This window comes from Carassius auratus, chromosome 32 (genome assembly GCF_003368295.1).
Source record: "Carassius auratus strain Wakin chromosome 32, ASM336829v1, whole genome shotgun sequence".
NCBI lineage: Eukaryota > Metazoa > Chordata > Actinopteri > Cypriniformes > Cyprinidae > Carassius > Carassius auratus.
In genome coordinates this window covers 14,061,227-14,077,287 of record NC_039274.1, presented here as the reverse complement: position 1 = coordinate 14,077,287, position 16,061 = coordinate 14,061,227, and the positions used below count along the sequence as shown (strand labels likewise).

Below are 16,061 nucleotides of genomic sequence, written 5' to 3'. Positions count from 1 at the left end.
GGAGCAGACATACTGTCGAGGCAGGGGCCGAGGCCCGGGGAGTGGAAACTTCACCCACAAGTAGTGAAGCAGATATGGAGAATATTTGGCAGGGCTCAAGTAGACCTATTTGCATCTCAAGAGACGTCTCAATGCCCCCTTTGGTTCTCTCTAGTTCATCCAGCTCCTCTGGGACTGGACGCTATGGTACAGACCTGGCCGAGGCTTCGTCTGTACGCATTTCCCCCTATTGCTCTGCTCCCGGGAGTTCTGGCGAGAGTACGCCGGGACGGGGTCCGTCTGTTGTTAGTAGCCCCGTTCTGGCCGGGCCGAGTATGGTTCTCAGATCTAGTCTCGCTCCTCGACGGCTCTCCGTGGGAGATACCGATCAGGACAGACCTCCTCTCGCAGGCGCAGGGTACGATAATTCACCCTCGCCCGGAGTTGTGGAAGCTGTGGGTGTGGCCCCTGAGGGGGCACAACTTTTAGCAGCCGGTCTCTCAACCGAGGTTGTTGAGACCCTTCTCCAATCCAGAGCTCCCTCAACGAGGAAACTGTACGCCCTGAGGTGGAAACTCTTCACCTCATGGTGCAGAGACCGCCAGCTAGACCCAGCAAACTGCCCGATTGGTACAGTTATGGAGTTTCTACAGGCTAGGCTCTCTGCAGGGTTGACCCACTCCACGCTGAAGGTTTACGTGGCGGCTATTGCGGCCTACCACGCCCTTCTCGATGGCCAGTCTTTGGGAAGACACCCCTTAGTTACACGTTTCCTCTGCGGTGCGCTGAGGCTGAAACCTCCAGTACGGTCCCGTATTCCCCCGTGGGACCTGGTGGTGGTGTTAGAGGCAATGTGCAGACCCCCATTTGAACCTATTCAAGATATCTCAGACAGACACCTTACACTTAAAACCTCCTTTCTGTTGGCTATCACCTCTCTGCGGAGAGTAGGAGACCTTCAGGCCCTCTCTGTGGCCCCTACTTATCTTGAATTTGCACCAGGCGTGACTAAAGCGTTCATATACCCTCGAGCGGGATATGTTCCTAAGGTTCCCTCTGTTACACCACAACCTGTCGTACTGCAGGCCTTCTGTCCTCCTCCCTTTCGGGAGCCCGACCAGGCGAAGCTAAATTGTATGTGTCCAGTTAGAGCGCTGGACGCATACGTCCACAGAGCTGCCCTGTGGAGAAAGACCGATCAATTGCTTGTATGCTACGGTCCCCCCAAGAGGGGTTTTCCTGCTTCTAAGCAGACTATCAGTCGTTGGATAGTCGAGGCTATCAACGCTTCCTATGAGTCCTCTGGTCGTCCCCCGCTGTCGGGAGCCAAGGCTCACTCTACCCGAGGTATGGCGGCCTCCAAGGCCTTCTTAGCAGGTGTATCCATGCTGGACATCTGCAACGCTGCGGGATGGTCCACGCCCTCCACGTTTGTCAGATTCTATGGCCTAGACATGCCAGTCACTCCAGGCGCTTCAGTCCTCCTGACCTAAGCTGTGCTCTTCGGATACACACTAGGCAGGGGTTTGGTAGTCTGGCGGCGTTGGTACTCGTTCCCCAAAGCGCTTTTGACGCAGCTCGAGTTCCTGAAGAGGAACGTCTCTAGGTTACGTATGTAACCCTAGTTCCTCGAGGGAACGAGACGCTGCGTCTCGGAGCCATACCCCCCCGGCACCCCTGCCGGCGCTTGCTGGTACTCGAAGCTGACGCCAGCTGCGTGGCACGTGCTTTTATAGCTTCCTGGTCGCTTACGTCACTCCGCCGGTGACGTCACGCTCTTCCATTGGTCTGATTTCACACGATATTCAGAGTCGCGCACGCTGGGCGCGTTCCCCAAAGCGCTTTTGACGCAGCGTCTCGTTCCCTCGAGGAACTAGGGTTACATACGTAACCTAGAGACGTTTTTCCCCAAATTGCTTTCTGCAACTTACTTGCTTTCTTTCAACACTCGTTAATCTATTCCAACTAAAAGACAGTATGATATAGCAACACATTAAGGATCTCTCTAATCTGCCAGTACATAGAACACTGAGAGGCTATTGAGGCTATTTGAAAACATTGTTTTAGTTAATGCATCTGAATAATTCTTGGGGGGAAAAAAAGAAAAAAAATGTGTACCTTTAATCTAAATGCATAATGCGTACATTTAATTATTCTAACTTAATTGTGAATACATTGCAGGACAAAACAGTAAACATTATTTAATATATATTTGCTGTATTTTAAATGAACAGAGCAGGTTGAAACATAAGGGGTTTCTTCAAATCATTGCCTCTATTAATTTGATTTTGTCTGTGTCGAAGCCTACGCATGATAAGGGTCATATATTAGATCTGGTTATTTCATCGATGGATTTTGTCTCTCCGACCATAAACCAGTATTGTTTAGCTCTGTCCTTAACACCCCAATGGGAGACTCTATGCCCTGTGGTCGCAAAATTCCCTCTGTAAACTCTTCTCCTGCTATTTTGTATACAGATGTGTTTACTAGTTTACTAGTTGCCCTATCATGTCTTCCTTGTTGGACTTGTCTGTGGATGAACAACTACATTTTATAAATCTATGGACAAAAACCAAGAGGCCCTTAAATCACAACAGAACCAGAAGCCTAACCAGCATAATAATAATAATCTTTATTTTCTATAGCACAATTAAATGTTACTTTACAAAGCGGATTTTATGACTAAATAAAACAACAAAATACACTATACGAAAAAAAAAATATATATATATATAAATATATATACAAAATAAACAAGATGATGAGAAATGCACTCAAAAGGCATTGAAATTAATTAATTTAAAAATAAAATAATATCAAAATGTCAAGTAAAAGCTATCCTAAATAAATTAGTTTTAAGAATTCTAAGGGATTTTGCTTGCCTTGTCTCAATTGGTAAAGATTTCCATAGTTCAAATCACAGGTTATATAAAATGCTTTACATGAAAATAAATTAAAATAAGTTAAATGAAACAAAGACTGTTGTCTTAGTAAGTAAAGATACAATCCATTGTAGGAAGAAAAAATGTACTTACTTAAGCCCTGGAATGTCCAATATATTTGTGAGGCCTGTCCAGTTTATGTCCAAAAGCTGAATGAAAAAGAGAGAATCAATCATATACTTAAAGACACTGCTAACATAGAGAAATACATGTTTATCTGTTTAGAGGAGAAAAATGAGCACAAACCAGATAACGCAAAAAGAAAAACAATAAAAAAAGTCTGAACATGCTTGAGGCTGTAATTTGATATGAACATGGATGTCAAGTTCCACTCTAAATCCAGCACATAAATAACAATACTATGTACTGTTCCCTTTCAAGGGAACTTCAAACTGTGTCCTTTAGGGGTCGCTATGGGGAACGCCTCGCCGTGACCCGTGTCTGAAGCATACAATGGGACACCAAGAAGTTGGCCGGCGACAGAGAGGAGACGTTCTCTCTTAAATTTCCCTCCTTGCCATCTAAGCCCCTTCAGGATACATCTCACTTAAATGGCAAGGCATATGCAGCACCAGGTCAGGCTGTGGCTTCATTGCACATGATGGCAGTGCTTCAAGCATATCAGGCTGATCTGTTGAAAGACCTGGATAAAGGTGAAGGCCTTTCCCCAATCAGGTAGCTGAGCTGCGCCGCACCACAGATCTCTCTCTCCATGCTTCCAAGCAGGCCGCCTCCACCATGGGCAGGTCTATGGCAGCCATGATGGTAGCAGAGAGACATCTGTGGGTGAACTTGGCAAATTTTGGGAAGAAAGAAAGGGGCTTTCTTTTCAATGCTCTGGTTTCACCTTCTGAACTTTTCGGTACCTCTGTAGAGACGGTAGTCGAGAAGTTCAGGGAGGTGAAGGCGCGTTCAGCAGCCTTCAAATCATTCCACGAAGATCCAGGTCTGAGCCCGAACAACATGGGGGTCTTGGTCCGTTTCGGTCTGAGGATCAGAGACGGGCACAGAAGGCTAGTGTCACGGCTCGTGCTCCTCTCCCACCTGCGGGTAGGGATGAGAGGAATTGTGGGTCAAAGGAAGGTAGGCAAGACCTAAGGGATGTGATCCAGACAAGACATCAGCGCTTTTGTCCGAATCAGAGCGATACTTGAGTATCTACTCATTCTCTTTGTTTTTTTTTTTTACATCTGCCCTTATCTTCCCCTTCCAATTCCACAGAGCACTTGGCAACCAGCAGCATCAGGTGAACTAGGCAATTCCTTCGCTTCTCTGATGCGCTCCAGCATTATTACCATAGATCAAGTTGATGACTCTCAAACATATTGTTTTTGGGAGGCACCATTCCATCTATGAGCTGCTCTTTCAGAGTGCCACGAGAGCCCCTTAGAACAGTGTCTTAAAAATCCATGTTATGGTAAGTGTGCAAGTGAAGTCTTGCGCACATTCTGAAATTCACACTGTGGTAGGTTTGCACGCTAGTTCTCTGTGTTCTTTCTAAAATCCTTTGCGCTGTTTTTTTGTGCCCTTCAAGCAGTAGCCCCTGTGTGACAGGCCAAGACTAAGTATATTGCTAAGCTCTTGGTCATTTCCCTTTCCTGCCATGCTTCATATGCAAGCTTTAGATGAAGAAGTGAATGGCATGTTCTCAAGCCTATTTATTCTATAGTCGCACCGATAGTGACATCAGGGGCTGTCACCGGCCAACTTGTTGGCGTTTTTCCATTGTATGCTTCAGACACGAGTCACGACCAGGCGTTCCCCATAGCGACCCCTAAAGGATGCAGTGTCTTGTTCCCTACTCAGGGAACCATGGTTACATTCGTAACCTGAGACGTTTGTTACTGTGATGAGAACAATCAGTGTCCCAGTGTCCCAGAACTTAAACAAGATAGATAGACCAAAGGATAGAAGAAAATAAAGCACAGAAATAGAAACCATCCATTAAAATGGGGATAAATGCAATATAAAATTTTTCTCTTAGCCTCTTTCCCTCTGTGAATTTGTTTCAATGTTGCCCACACTGCAGAGGAATATATGAAGATAGGCCACCTCTGCAGTGCATCAAACTACAATCAGACTGGACAACTCACACTGGACTCAAAACTCATTTAGTTTTCCTACACCTTACTCATTCAAGCCTTCATTCAGGAACAGCAGCAAAATGTGAGCTATAAATCAGGCTGAGCTGTGATAACCAGCTGTGAAATTAGCCCTGCTACTAATCTGGTACTGAAAGACTAGAATCTGGGTCAGTGACGCTGACTGGCTGCCACTGCTATACGCACATGGTAGAGCTGGTAAGATCATTTTATGCTGTTTAGCAAACCTTTAAATAGAACCTCAGTCATTCCGTTTTTGCAAAAGACAAATGTCTTTAATAACTTTCTCTTCCTTTACAATGTTTTCTTCCAATTACACAGCAACTTTGCATCAGTTGTATTCCCCTAAGTTCTTTTATGTGTTTATGCCATTGGATCTGCTGAATTGACTGAGCATACCCTCCCTTGATAAACTAACCTCACGTCAAATGTAGGGGTGTGACGGTTAGTATATAACCGTGAGACCGGCGGTTATAGTTGAACACCGTCATTAGAACTCTATAACCGCCAAAACCGTGTCATTAAAAACATTTTTACAAACATTTTTTATCAAAAATTATTTTCATTTTTTAGATAGGATCATAAGATGCGCAATATATCGGGAGACATGGTTTTTACCACTTAATGAAGTTTTGTAAATCGTCAGACATGATATTTACCACAAAATTTTGCTTTGTAGAAAACCTTTCTTAAAAACGAATTTCGTTTTGTACAAATTTTATCTTAATTTTAATAAATGTTTCATCAACCAATTGCATGTATTTTAATAAATAAAAAGCAAATATAGCAGACAATGATAACCGTAACATGGAAGCACCAGCACGCCGCGTTCACTTGCACTGCACTGTGAACTAGAGCGCATCTCATCGTAAATGAAACTCAGCGTAGGCCTATGCCTCATACATTAGCATTAAACATCTTTGCTGCATCCTTTCTAGAACAGACAAAGGCTTTTTTTTGCGGCTCGCATCAGCAAAGCATTACATCGCCATAGACCGCAAAACAATCCGCGGATGGCGGGCGGGTGCGGCTTTGAAATTTGCTCAAAAAACGTTGGCGCGGATGATGAGTTTTGTGACAGATCTCCTTAATAAACGGAGGTCTGAAATCTCTGCCCCTTTACCGATCAGAGCGCGCGCTGACACGGAGTTAACCTGCTATCTCCAAGAACAACCAATTGACTCTACGGCAGATCCCCCCCCCCCCGGGTTATGTTATAAACCGTCACATTTGACTCACGTCATAACCGTCATCACCAATTCTGAAACCGGCACACCCCTAGTCAAATGGGTCTCACAAAAATGATCAAATATCATTATAGACTACTAAAGTGGAATTCATAGAGTGTGAGAAAAAATATATAGTTGGTCAAGGACGATCTTTAAAGCAATAGATCTTGGTGTTTTTTTTTGGAGCACATTAAAGGGACAGTTCTGTCAAAATTATTATCGGCCTTCAAGAATTAGTTCCTTATTAGCTCCTGATAACCCCCCCCCCTCCCCCCATCGTCCAAGATGATCATTTCCTTCTGTCTTCAGTAAAGAAATTCAGATTTTTGAGGAAAACATTCCAGGACTTTTCTCCACATAATGGACTTAAATGGTGGCCAATGGGCGGAAGGTCCAATCCTTCAGCTTATCCTTCAGGGACTTATCTAGCAAAACAATTGATCATTTTCTAAAAAAAATAAAAATGTATATACTTTTTAACCACAAACTGACACCTTACATTAGCTTTGCATTGCACGGAGTTATAAAGACATGGACATCTTGGATGACATGGGAGTTAATACATTTTAAGGAAATTTTTACTCTGGAAGGGAACTAATCCTTTCATGCTGTTCCAAACTTGCATGGCTTTCTTCTTCTTTCGAACATTAAAAAATATTATTTTTAATATAGCACAATTAGTAACTCACTGGCTTCTTTAGGAAGAAGAGGGAAAGAGCACCAACCAGCGGCATATTCCCCAAAAGTGGCTCAAGAATCACCCGCAGAACTCCATGAAGCTGTCCATACATGCAGTCAAGAGCATACATAGAGAGAGAAAGTGAGACAGACACATCACATTAAACTTCAAAACACTTGTATGGATTCTTACTAGAGGTTTGGTGTGTACCGACTAATGCCATATGAAATATCCTTATTTAAATAAACTCAATAAAATCTGTCATTAACCAGATTATATTAGTGAAAGTATTGCTTCCTTAATTTAGAACAACACACTTTATCACTATCAGCCTAGGAGTCCTTAAATGGAAAAAAAATAATTTTTCTAAACTGCATTTAAAAAAAAAGTCTTAATATTTGCTAATTTATATCTCATGTAAATTTATTTTGTTCTAAGGATGGGCATTTCTTTTTGGAAAACAATAGAGATCTCTGGTGTGAGATGGCAGTGCTGTCAATCTAACCACTATGCACCCCAGGCTAAGGATGAATGTTTCAGCATCTCAACAATGATGCATTTATTGTTTTGCTTCTGACAGCACTCCACCGGCTCGGTGATAGACATTTCACCTTCACAACCATCACTACAGCTTTGAGCAAAAGAATTAGAAACAATCATTCATTACCAAAGAGCTGCTAATGAGAACAAATAATTCAAGGGAATGTCCTGTCTCAAGTAGTCCTTTAAGGAATTTTTCTGAAACTGAGTGTCTATGAAGCAAAGATGGCAGTCTCACATTGCCTGTGTAACTGTCGTATAAATTAACGGGAATGCTTACAGCGCTCTCCAGGTATTATAGACTTCCGTGCTATATAGTAAAAAACGCATCATACATAAACACAGCATGCTGTCACACAAATAGTTTACTCTGCTATGCATTTAATGCGACATAATGAAACAAGTCCATAAATTATGTACAAAACGGTCAATATGTGAGCATGTATGTACATATCTGATCATGCACTACAAACGGTAAAAGGGCATTTTAGTATTTGGTTACACGCCTCCCTATAAATACACACACACCCTTTCTGTGAAAATAAAAATAGGCTCCGTTCTACAGTCAACTGGATTCTTTCCAAGGAACATGTGGTTGCATCATATTATAGGAAAGTGCTTCCTTGTATCCAACAAATTAACTCTCTGGCCTTGGCTAAGATAATCTATTGGGTCATGGAGACAAACTCAATGGAAGATGCCACATAACAGAGCTGCTGTTTATCGGTTATGAACAAATAACAGTGCAATCATACTGCTGTATGTGGTACAAGAGCAGAGAATTATCACTCTAAAATGTTTTATGAGAATATATAACAATATACCTGTATACTTTTGATCCCTGCTCTACAGTAGTACCTTTTGACATCCACATCGATTTCAGTATTCCCAACATAGCTATAAAAGAAAAGACAAATATTAAAACCTGTACAACAACCAGAAATTTAATTAAAGGAATTTAAAGATGTCAGCATAGCATATTTGACGTGAGGTCACCTGATCTGAAGGTCCATGATGATCTGCCGTCTGTCCACGTTCTCAGTGTAAACTTTGACCCCATTGATTCTGAGAGGCTGTGACAGAGATGAGCACAGATGCCCCGTCAGGAGGTTGACATTTCTTTAACCAGCATGCATTCCTCCACAGAGCCCTGACAACATAAACTATTTCCATCTGACAGGTGGTCAGCTTTTCCAAAAGGTTTAAACTTCTTACGTCAATCTTCCTACTCCTGATGTAATATATAGCTTTTTAGTGCAATGTCTCTTTGGCGCAAAGTTGTTAAGCAATGTTTTATCTTTAAAAAAACATGCAAGATGGTCTTATACCACAAATTACATGCACAGTATTTGAATGAAACACAGTTTTCTGTAGGGAAATAGAACACAAGAACTAAATGTCTAGGTGATGAACTACACTAAATATAAATACATAATTATTAATGTATGAATATAAATAGTTAAAACAGAAAACCTTCTGTGATGTAGTATAATAGCATGACCTTGAATTGTTAAAAACACTGCCATTCTGTACTTCCACTGTGCCTATAAATATATAAATACATAAATACAATAAATAAATATATAAATACCTTACATAATATATAAATATATAGCTTTAATATTTCTATAAAATGCATTGCCCCTATATTGAGTTATATTTAGTGAATGGGCTAGGCAATGCCTACTGATTTCTTTCATTTAAAAAAAATATATAATAATTATTAGGGACAGTGGTGACAGCTCAGGAAATAATGCATAGAAGACCTGAGAGGCTTGTGTTGTCTGTCTGATCAAAACCACAAAATGTGGTCTCATGTGGATTAACTGCTAAGTCCTGCTGCCAACTGATGGAATTCGTTTTCAAGATTACACTCTGAATAACTGGATATGTTAAATCACAAGCTGACTGAGATGCAAAGGAGCCAAAAAAAAGTGTGTGCAATGTTGATGTCTAAAGTGCCATACAACAAAATCCAGCTTGACTGATGTTAAATTAAACATCATGAACAAAGATTTACGTTCTCTAATAGGATGCACTTTGTGAGCATTAAAAGTTCATAGGCAGTGAGCATGCATACCTGATCTCCAAGATCAATCTTGGTGAAGCCGAACGTACTGAGGTGGGGACTGGCTTCTTTGATCGATGGCTCGATTGTTTCTTTAAACAGCTTCTCCACAAACTGACACACGTAAGGCCACATCTGTTTCACTGTCTGAAAGGCAAAGAGTGTATCTGCTCAGTACTATGCAACTGAGTAAACTGAGGCACTTAACGGATCTTCAGTTCTTACTGCTATTGACCTGAATGATAAATAAGCTTTTCTGAAACTCTTTAGTTATCAGAAAAGTGTTTTATGTTATTTACTAAAAGCAAAGTCTTGCAAAATATATATTTTTTTCCACAACAAGGTTGCATGATACAAGATTGAGAGTTTCCAGAGGCCTGAGGACATGTTGTAACTTGACTAACTGTAAATACTCTAGGCATTTTAGAAACTATTCTTCAAGACAACAGAACAGGTAGCCACGCTGGTACAGCACAAACAGAATTATTAAAAAAAACTAAATGTAGGATACCGTGTCTGAAAGAAAAGAAATAATGTCTAAAACTTTTGAAATAAGTTAGTGATGTAGACAGTCAAATAATGAAAATGTTTTTTTTTACATTGATATAATGTACATCACATTTATGAGCTTCAAAATGCATGTGTGAAAATGTAGGTTGTAATATTAGTATGACACAGTACAATAAGTGTTTTTATCCTTCTCAGTTTTATCATGTTTAAAAACATCAGTGATTCTGCAGTGTTTCCCGTAAATTTTTGCATGATTTAGAAAGTTCAGACATACTTTGCAGAAGCATGAAGCCATTCTGTTACATAAATTACGCCCCTGGTCAAAATTCCAAATAAATATTCAAATCAGGCATGTTTTATGAAGACTGGGAGCCTTCATATGTACAATGAATATTTTAAAAAGCCACTGATTTTGACACAGAATGTGAAAAATGGTTGCTATATGTGGTGTAACATGAGCAAAGCACACTGGATTATAGCACCAGTGTGTAACCAATGAGAGCGAGAAAGGGAGAGAGAAAGAGGGCAAGAGAGTATCAGATTATTAGAGTGCTGGATGATGATTACTTAGAAATTATGAGGGACAGGCAATTAGTACCTAATAATTCTCTCACCTTATTTAGCCACTCAACTCGCTCCACATCTGGATAATGAACCTGGTGGAAAAATGTATCATATTAATAAAACAGCTTCTGTAAATGTGCTGCAGTGTGTTAGAAGAAACCCCTCTGGCGATCACACACACACACACGCACACACACGCACACATACATACACCCCCTTGGTCCACAGATGGCATGAAAAAATAAACAGTCAATATATTACAAAATAAAACGACTTTCTGTCTAAACATGTGAAAGGTTATTTATACAAAAAAAAAAAAAAATGTCACCCATGTGCATTCTCTTCTTTCCTTTTACATCAGTTTTATAATCATTTCTATAGGTAGAGCAATAGGGGCAGCTGTGGCCTAATGGTTAGAGAGCTGTTAGAGACTTGTAACCCGAAGGTTGGAGGTTCGAGTCTCAGTGCTGGCAGGAAAAATCAGCGCTCTCTTCCACTCTCAGTACCAATGGCTGAAGTGCCCTCGAGCAAGGCACTGAACCCCCAATTGCTAATGGGCGTGTGTTTGTGCACGCATTTGGATGGGTTAAATGCAGAGCACCAATTCTGAGTATGTGTTACCATACCTGGCAAATGTATGTGTGAGTAAGTGTTACCATACCTGACAAATTTCACGACTTTCACTTACATAGGATCAACAAGTTTAGCTGCAGTTAATCCCTGCATGTGTAGAATCAAATGCTTAGCCTGTATGTGTTTCATGCAGTGGAAGGGAGCAAGATGACACACTAAAACTTTTTTGATTTCTCAAGCAGTACCATACAATGAAAGTCAATAATGTCATTGGGGTCCCGTGTTGTTTTGGACCCCACTGACTTACAATATATAAAAAAAGTTTCTTCAAAATATCTCCTTTTGTATTTTACAGAAAAAAGTAAGTCAAACAGGTCAATAACAGATTCAAGTGTGAACTGGTCACAGTCCTGAACTGACCCACATGCACAAAAGAATAACAATAACTTCACAATAGCACTGTCATTCAGAACTAAATCTGGAGGTCACTGAAGTCTGTTTATGCATTCATTTATAAAGTGACGTGCAGCAGAACCCAGCAAAATTTGTGAGCAGGTGAGAGGTAGAACAAGGATAAGGAGAAAGACAGCAAAGTTTTCCCTCAGTTTCCCCTCAACTTTAAGAGCTGTAACCATAATACATACTATAACAGCTCATGTGTCTCTTCATACCTTTGCAGCTTTCTTCCATATTCTGGTATGTAGGCTACAATCTTTGCATGACTCCTGTCAATGCAGTATAAAGAATGTTAACTCTGAGTGACATAAACCTCGAATGCCTTACATTTAAATTACATTTACATTTAGCAGACTCTTTTATCCAAAGTGACTTACAAATGAGGACAACAGAAGCAATCAAAATCAACCAAAGAACAATGATACACAAGTGCTATAACAAGTCTCAATTAGCTTAACGCAGTACACATAGCAAGGGCTTTTAAATAATATAATAAAGAAAAAGAAAACAAATATTACAGAAAAAGAATAGAGCAAACTAGCGTTAGATTTATTATTTATTTGCTTTTGTTAATTGTATAATAAATGAAAAGAAAACAGATACCAGAATACAAAAATATTAGAAAGCAAGTTATACACACACACACACACACATATACATATATACACACACACACACACACACACACATATATATATATATATATATATATATATATATATATATATAATTTTTTTTTTAAGAATAGAATTAGAATAGTGAATGCTAAAGTTAGAGGGTCAAATAAAGATGGAAGAGATGCGTTTTAAGCCGATTCTTGAAGATGGCTAAGGACTCAGCTGCTCGGATTGAGTAGGGGAGTTCATTCCACCAGAAGGGAACGTTTAATTTAAAAGTCCGTAAAAGTGTCTTTGTGCTTTTTTGGTATGGCGCAATCAAGCGACGTTCACTTGCAAAATGCAAGCTTCTAGAGGGCACATAAGTCTGAAGTAATACATTTAGGCAAAGGGGTGCAGAGACTGTTGATACTGAAGTGGAACTGCAAATCATCCTGTATGTGACTTATGACCAAAAGTGGCCCAAATCAGAACCAAAAAAAAATTAATTTCATGTGGTTTGTGGTGTTCACATAGTTATGAAAACAAAAATCGATCTTAATCTATTCGAAAAAAATAAAAAAAATAAAAATAAAATATATTTGCAGCTGATGGAATTATCCGCTGATTAGAAAACCGGCTTTACTGACGAGATGCGCATAACGATCGGCCGATCGTGATCGGAGCACCCCTAATATATATATATATATATATATTAGGGCCGGGACTTTAACGCGTTAATTGAGATTAATTAATTACACAAAAAATAACGCGTTAACTAAGATTAATTAATTACAGAAAAAAAAAAATCCCGCATTTTTAATAACTTATTTTTGCACCGCGGAACGTTTCTCACTGGACGCGTTTCGGCGGGACCGATTATACTGAAGCACCAACTAGCGTTCGCATCATAGTTCCAAGGGGCAAGGAACTCGACCGGAAGTTGAAGTCGGGTGGGGGCGGCCATCTTTTAGCAGAACTTCACTTGCGTTAGCATTCCCATTGACTCCCATTCATTTTGGCGTCACTTTGACAGCGAATAACTTTACATCTGAGGCGTTTAAAGACTCTGTTTGTCCATTATTTATTTCTAAAGATACACGACAATGTATAAAGGGCTCCATTACCTTCTATGTTACATTATGGCCCCGTATAAACAGTTTTTGTAAAAAATAGGCTAACGATTGCGTCATAACCACTCGGCTCTCTGTCGCATTACCGTACAGACAGGAGGAGAAGCTCGCAGGCAATTAACTTAATATGGCGTACTGTCGCTACATTTTAAAATACTATACAAAATAATTAATCAGAATACTTACTCCTGCTCACTCACGACAAAGGACTCCCCGCTCAAGCTCGCCGTCTGTGCAAGATTAACGATGGCAGTTTGCACGCACAGCCACTTAGAAGATTTACATCTGTCAGACAGGTTGCTGACGTCGTCAAGCTTCGTTTGAGTCTGCGCGTCAGAAACGGAAGTGCTAAAAAACCCTAAAACTGGGCTTCATTTGTCTCAATTGAGTTCCAATGGGGTCGCTGTGTCCATTTCTTTTACTGTCTATGCATAGTTCGCATATCACCGCAGCAGCACATCGAGCCTCAAGTATCACCTAAACGCAAAACATATAGCAGCTAGCGTGGACTTTACACTTTATGTTGAACTATGTATTATTTTGTTGGTGCAACAGTTTATGTTGAACTCTTTATTGTTTTGGCCAAGGTTATTAAGAGTTGGACTTGAGTATGTTATGGCCTCTGAAGCAACAGAGAGATGTTTTCTAATAGTCAGTGTTTCCAATGTTCTGAATGTACTTGACAGCATTGTGTTTTACTTAAAAAAACTTTACAGAAGGTTCCAGCACCTATAAGCTTCCTGAATTTCTGAAATGTACTATTTCTAAATTGTTTCTAAATATGCTATTGCTACACTTCATGGCAAAAATTGCACTGGTCTGCTAGACTTGGTTGAACAAAAATAAACAATATTTTGTTGCTTAAGCTTATGTATTCAGTCATTATTCAATGGTATACTATAAATCCATGTGAAAAAAAATTACTTCTCACTGTTCTCAGGTCAAATATTTATATGCGATTAAAATGCGATTAATTTCGATTAATTAATTACAAAGCCTCTAATTAATTAGATTAATATTTTTAATCGAGTCCCGGCCCTAATATATATATAAAATATATATATAATTTGGGCCATTTTTGCACAGTCAGTTATGTTTTCAGAACAGGATAAAACATCTGATATGTGGAAATATATCTGTGCATTAGTGTGAATGCAGTCTATTAAAGCTGCTAGTGTCTATGATCTCATCAGTAATAATCAATTGGCAATAATGCTGAAAAAAAAAGAAAAAACATAACTATGATTATCTGCAAACTATCAATACTTTCAAATACTGAAAGTGCTTTTTGTTTATCACTAGTAATTGTCTACCCCCCACCTTTATTATTTTATATTTGCTTGTATATTTTGCAGCTATATTTACTTTTAATTCTTAACAATAATTAATTAAGTATATATTAATAAACATAATTATTTAAAAAAGTAGCCTGCTTATATAATTTAATAAAAATGCACAAAATAAATTGGCTATAATTGTGATGCATTGTGAGGCATCATGATATCGAATTGAATCAAATCGTTGACATGATAATCGTAATCGAATTGAATCATGAAACCAGTGCCGAGTCACATCCCCTAATTTAATTTCACATATTAAAACTAAACATTTTAAATTATAAAACAAATGCTACACACAAGTGAAACAAATGTGTAGGGCACGTCTGAATCTCATCACAGTGGTAACACAGCTGCAAGACCATAAACGCTTCTCTCCAAGACAGTAAGCAAAAGCTGAAAGGAAAATCTCAGCTAAGTCACATCTGGTTACCTGAGAACACAACACACTCTTGACCTGAGAAGACACTGCATTTGCGGCACCTATAAAGCTAACCCCTTCTGGATTTGTCCTATAAAAGTAACATCTTTACAGTAATCTCAAGAGGCAAAAAGTGGAGGTGTGTGACTGCAATTACTATGAAATTATTTAAAATGCAAAACAGTATTGGTGTAGCTTTGAGCATAGTACCATGTGTGACAGTACAGCACTTTTCTCAACAAGCTCTCCAACTGACACTGTAGCATATATCAATCACGGCAAAAAGGTCTGAAGTAAGGTCTGGACACAGCTAAGGTCTGGACACAGCTAGAGCTACTACGAACAGCACTAGACTTCGGTTGTCAGTCCAAAATGAATATTGACTATTTTGTTTAGTATTAATGATATGTTGGAAAGACACTGAAAGTTCCCATAGTAACTCTGTTTCTATGGCCACTAGAGATCTCTGAGGATTTCTCTTCATAGACAAGTCTATAGACAGATGTCTATTGGAATGTTCCTTTAAAAAAAAAAACATCTGGCTAAAGATGAGACTGTTGAGACTTCAGAGTTGCCACAGTAAGGTTGAGATGACGTATAGATAGACTATAGCCTAGATTCCCGACAGTGACATCATTTGATGAGAATCTGATAATCTGTGATGTAAATGGTTTGTTTTCCTATATATATATTTCCTATATTTTTTTTGTTAAATGCATGATTTTAAATGTTAAACTATGTAATGCATTTTACTAGACATTAGTGCAGCAAGCTTGACTCTTCTAGGCAAGATAAATAGCATGTTTCTTTGAGACACCTCTTACAGAGAAGTGCATCTTTCTCATGCATCACACATTTCCCAGGAACCACAGAGAAACTGGACAAACAAGTCTTGAGTGTTTCAGAAAATACATCTTGGTTTAAAAGCATGG

At 39.4% G+C, this 16,061-nt stretch overlaps 1 protein-coding gene across 6 annotated transcripts in view; it reads right to left on the bottom strand.

The window, feature by feature from the left end:
• The window catches only part of LOC113051656 (extended synaptotagmin-2-like), a 33,221-nt gene that overhangs the window by 14,650 nt on the left and 2,510 nt on the right, over positions 1–16,061 (bottom strand). For all 6 annotated transcript variants that reach the window (XM_026215573.1, XM_026215572.1, XM_026215574.1 and 3 more), the window contains exons 2-7: positions 10,664–10,705; positions 9,552–9,686; positions 8,468–8,544; positions 8,296–8,368; positions 6,942–7,031; positions 3,015–3,070 (exon numbers count right to left, since the gene is read on the bottom strand). In XM_026215573.1, coding sequence (XP_026071358.1) covers positions 3,015–3,070; positions 6,942–7,031; positions 8,296–8,368; positions 8,468–8,544; positions 9,552–9,686; positions 10,664–10,705 — 473 coding nt within the window. The remainder of the gene's footprint in view (positions 1–3,014; positions 3,071–6,941; positions 7,032–8,295; positions 8,369–8,467; positions 8,545–9,551; positions 9,687–10,663; positions 10,706–16,061) is intronic.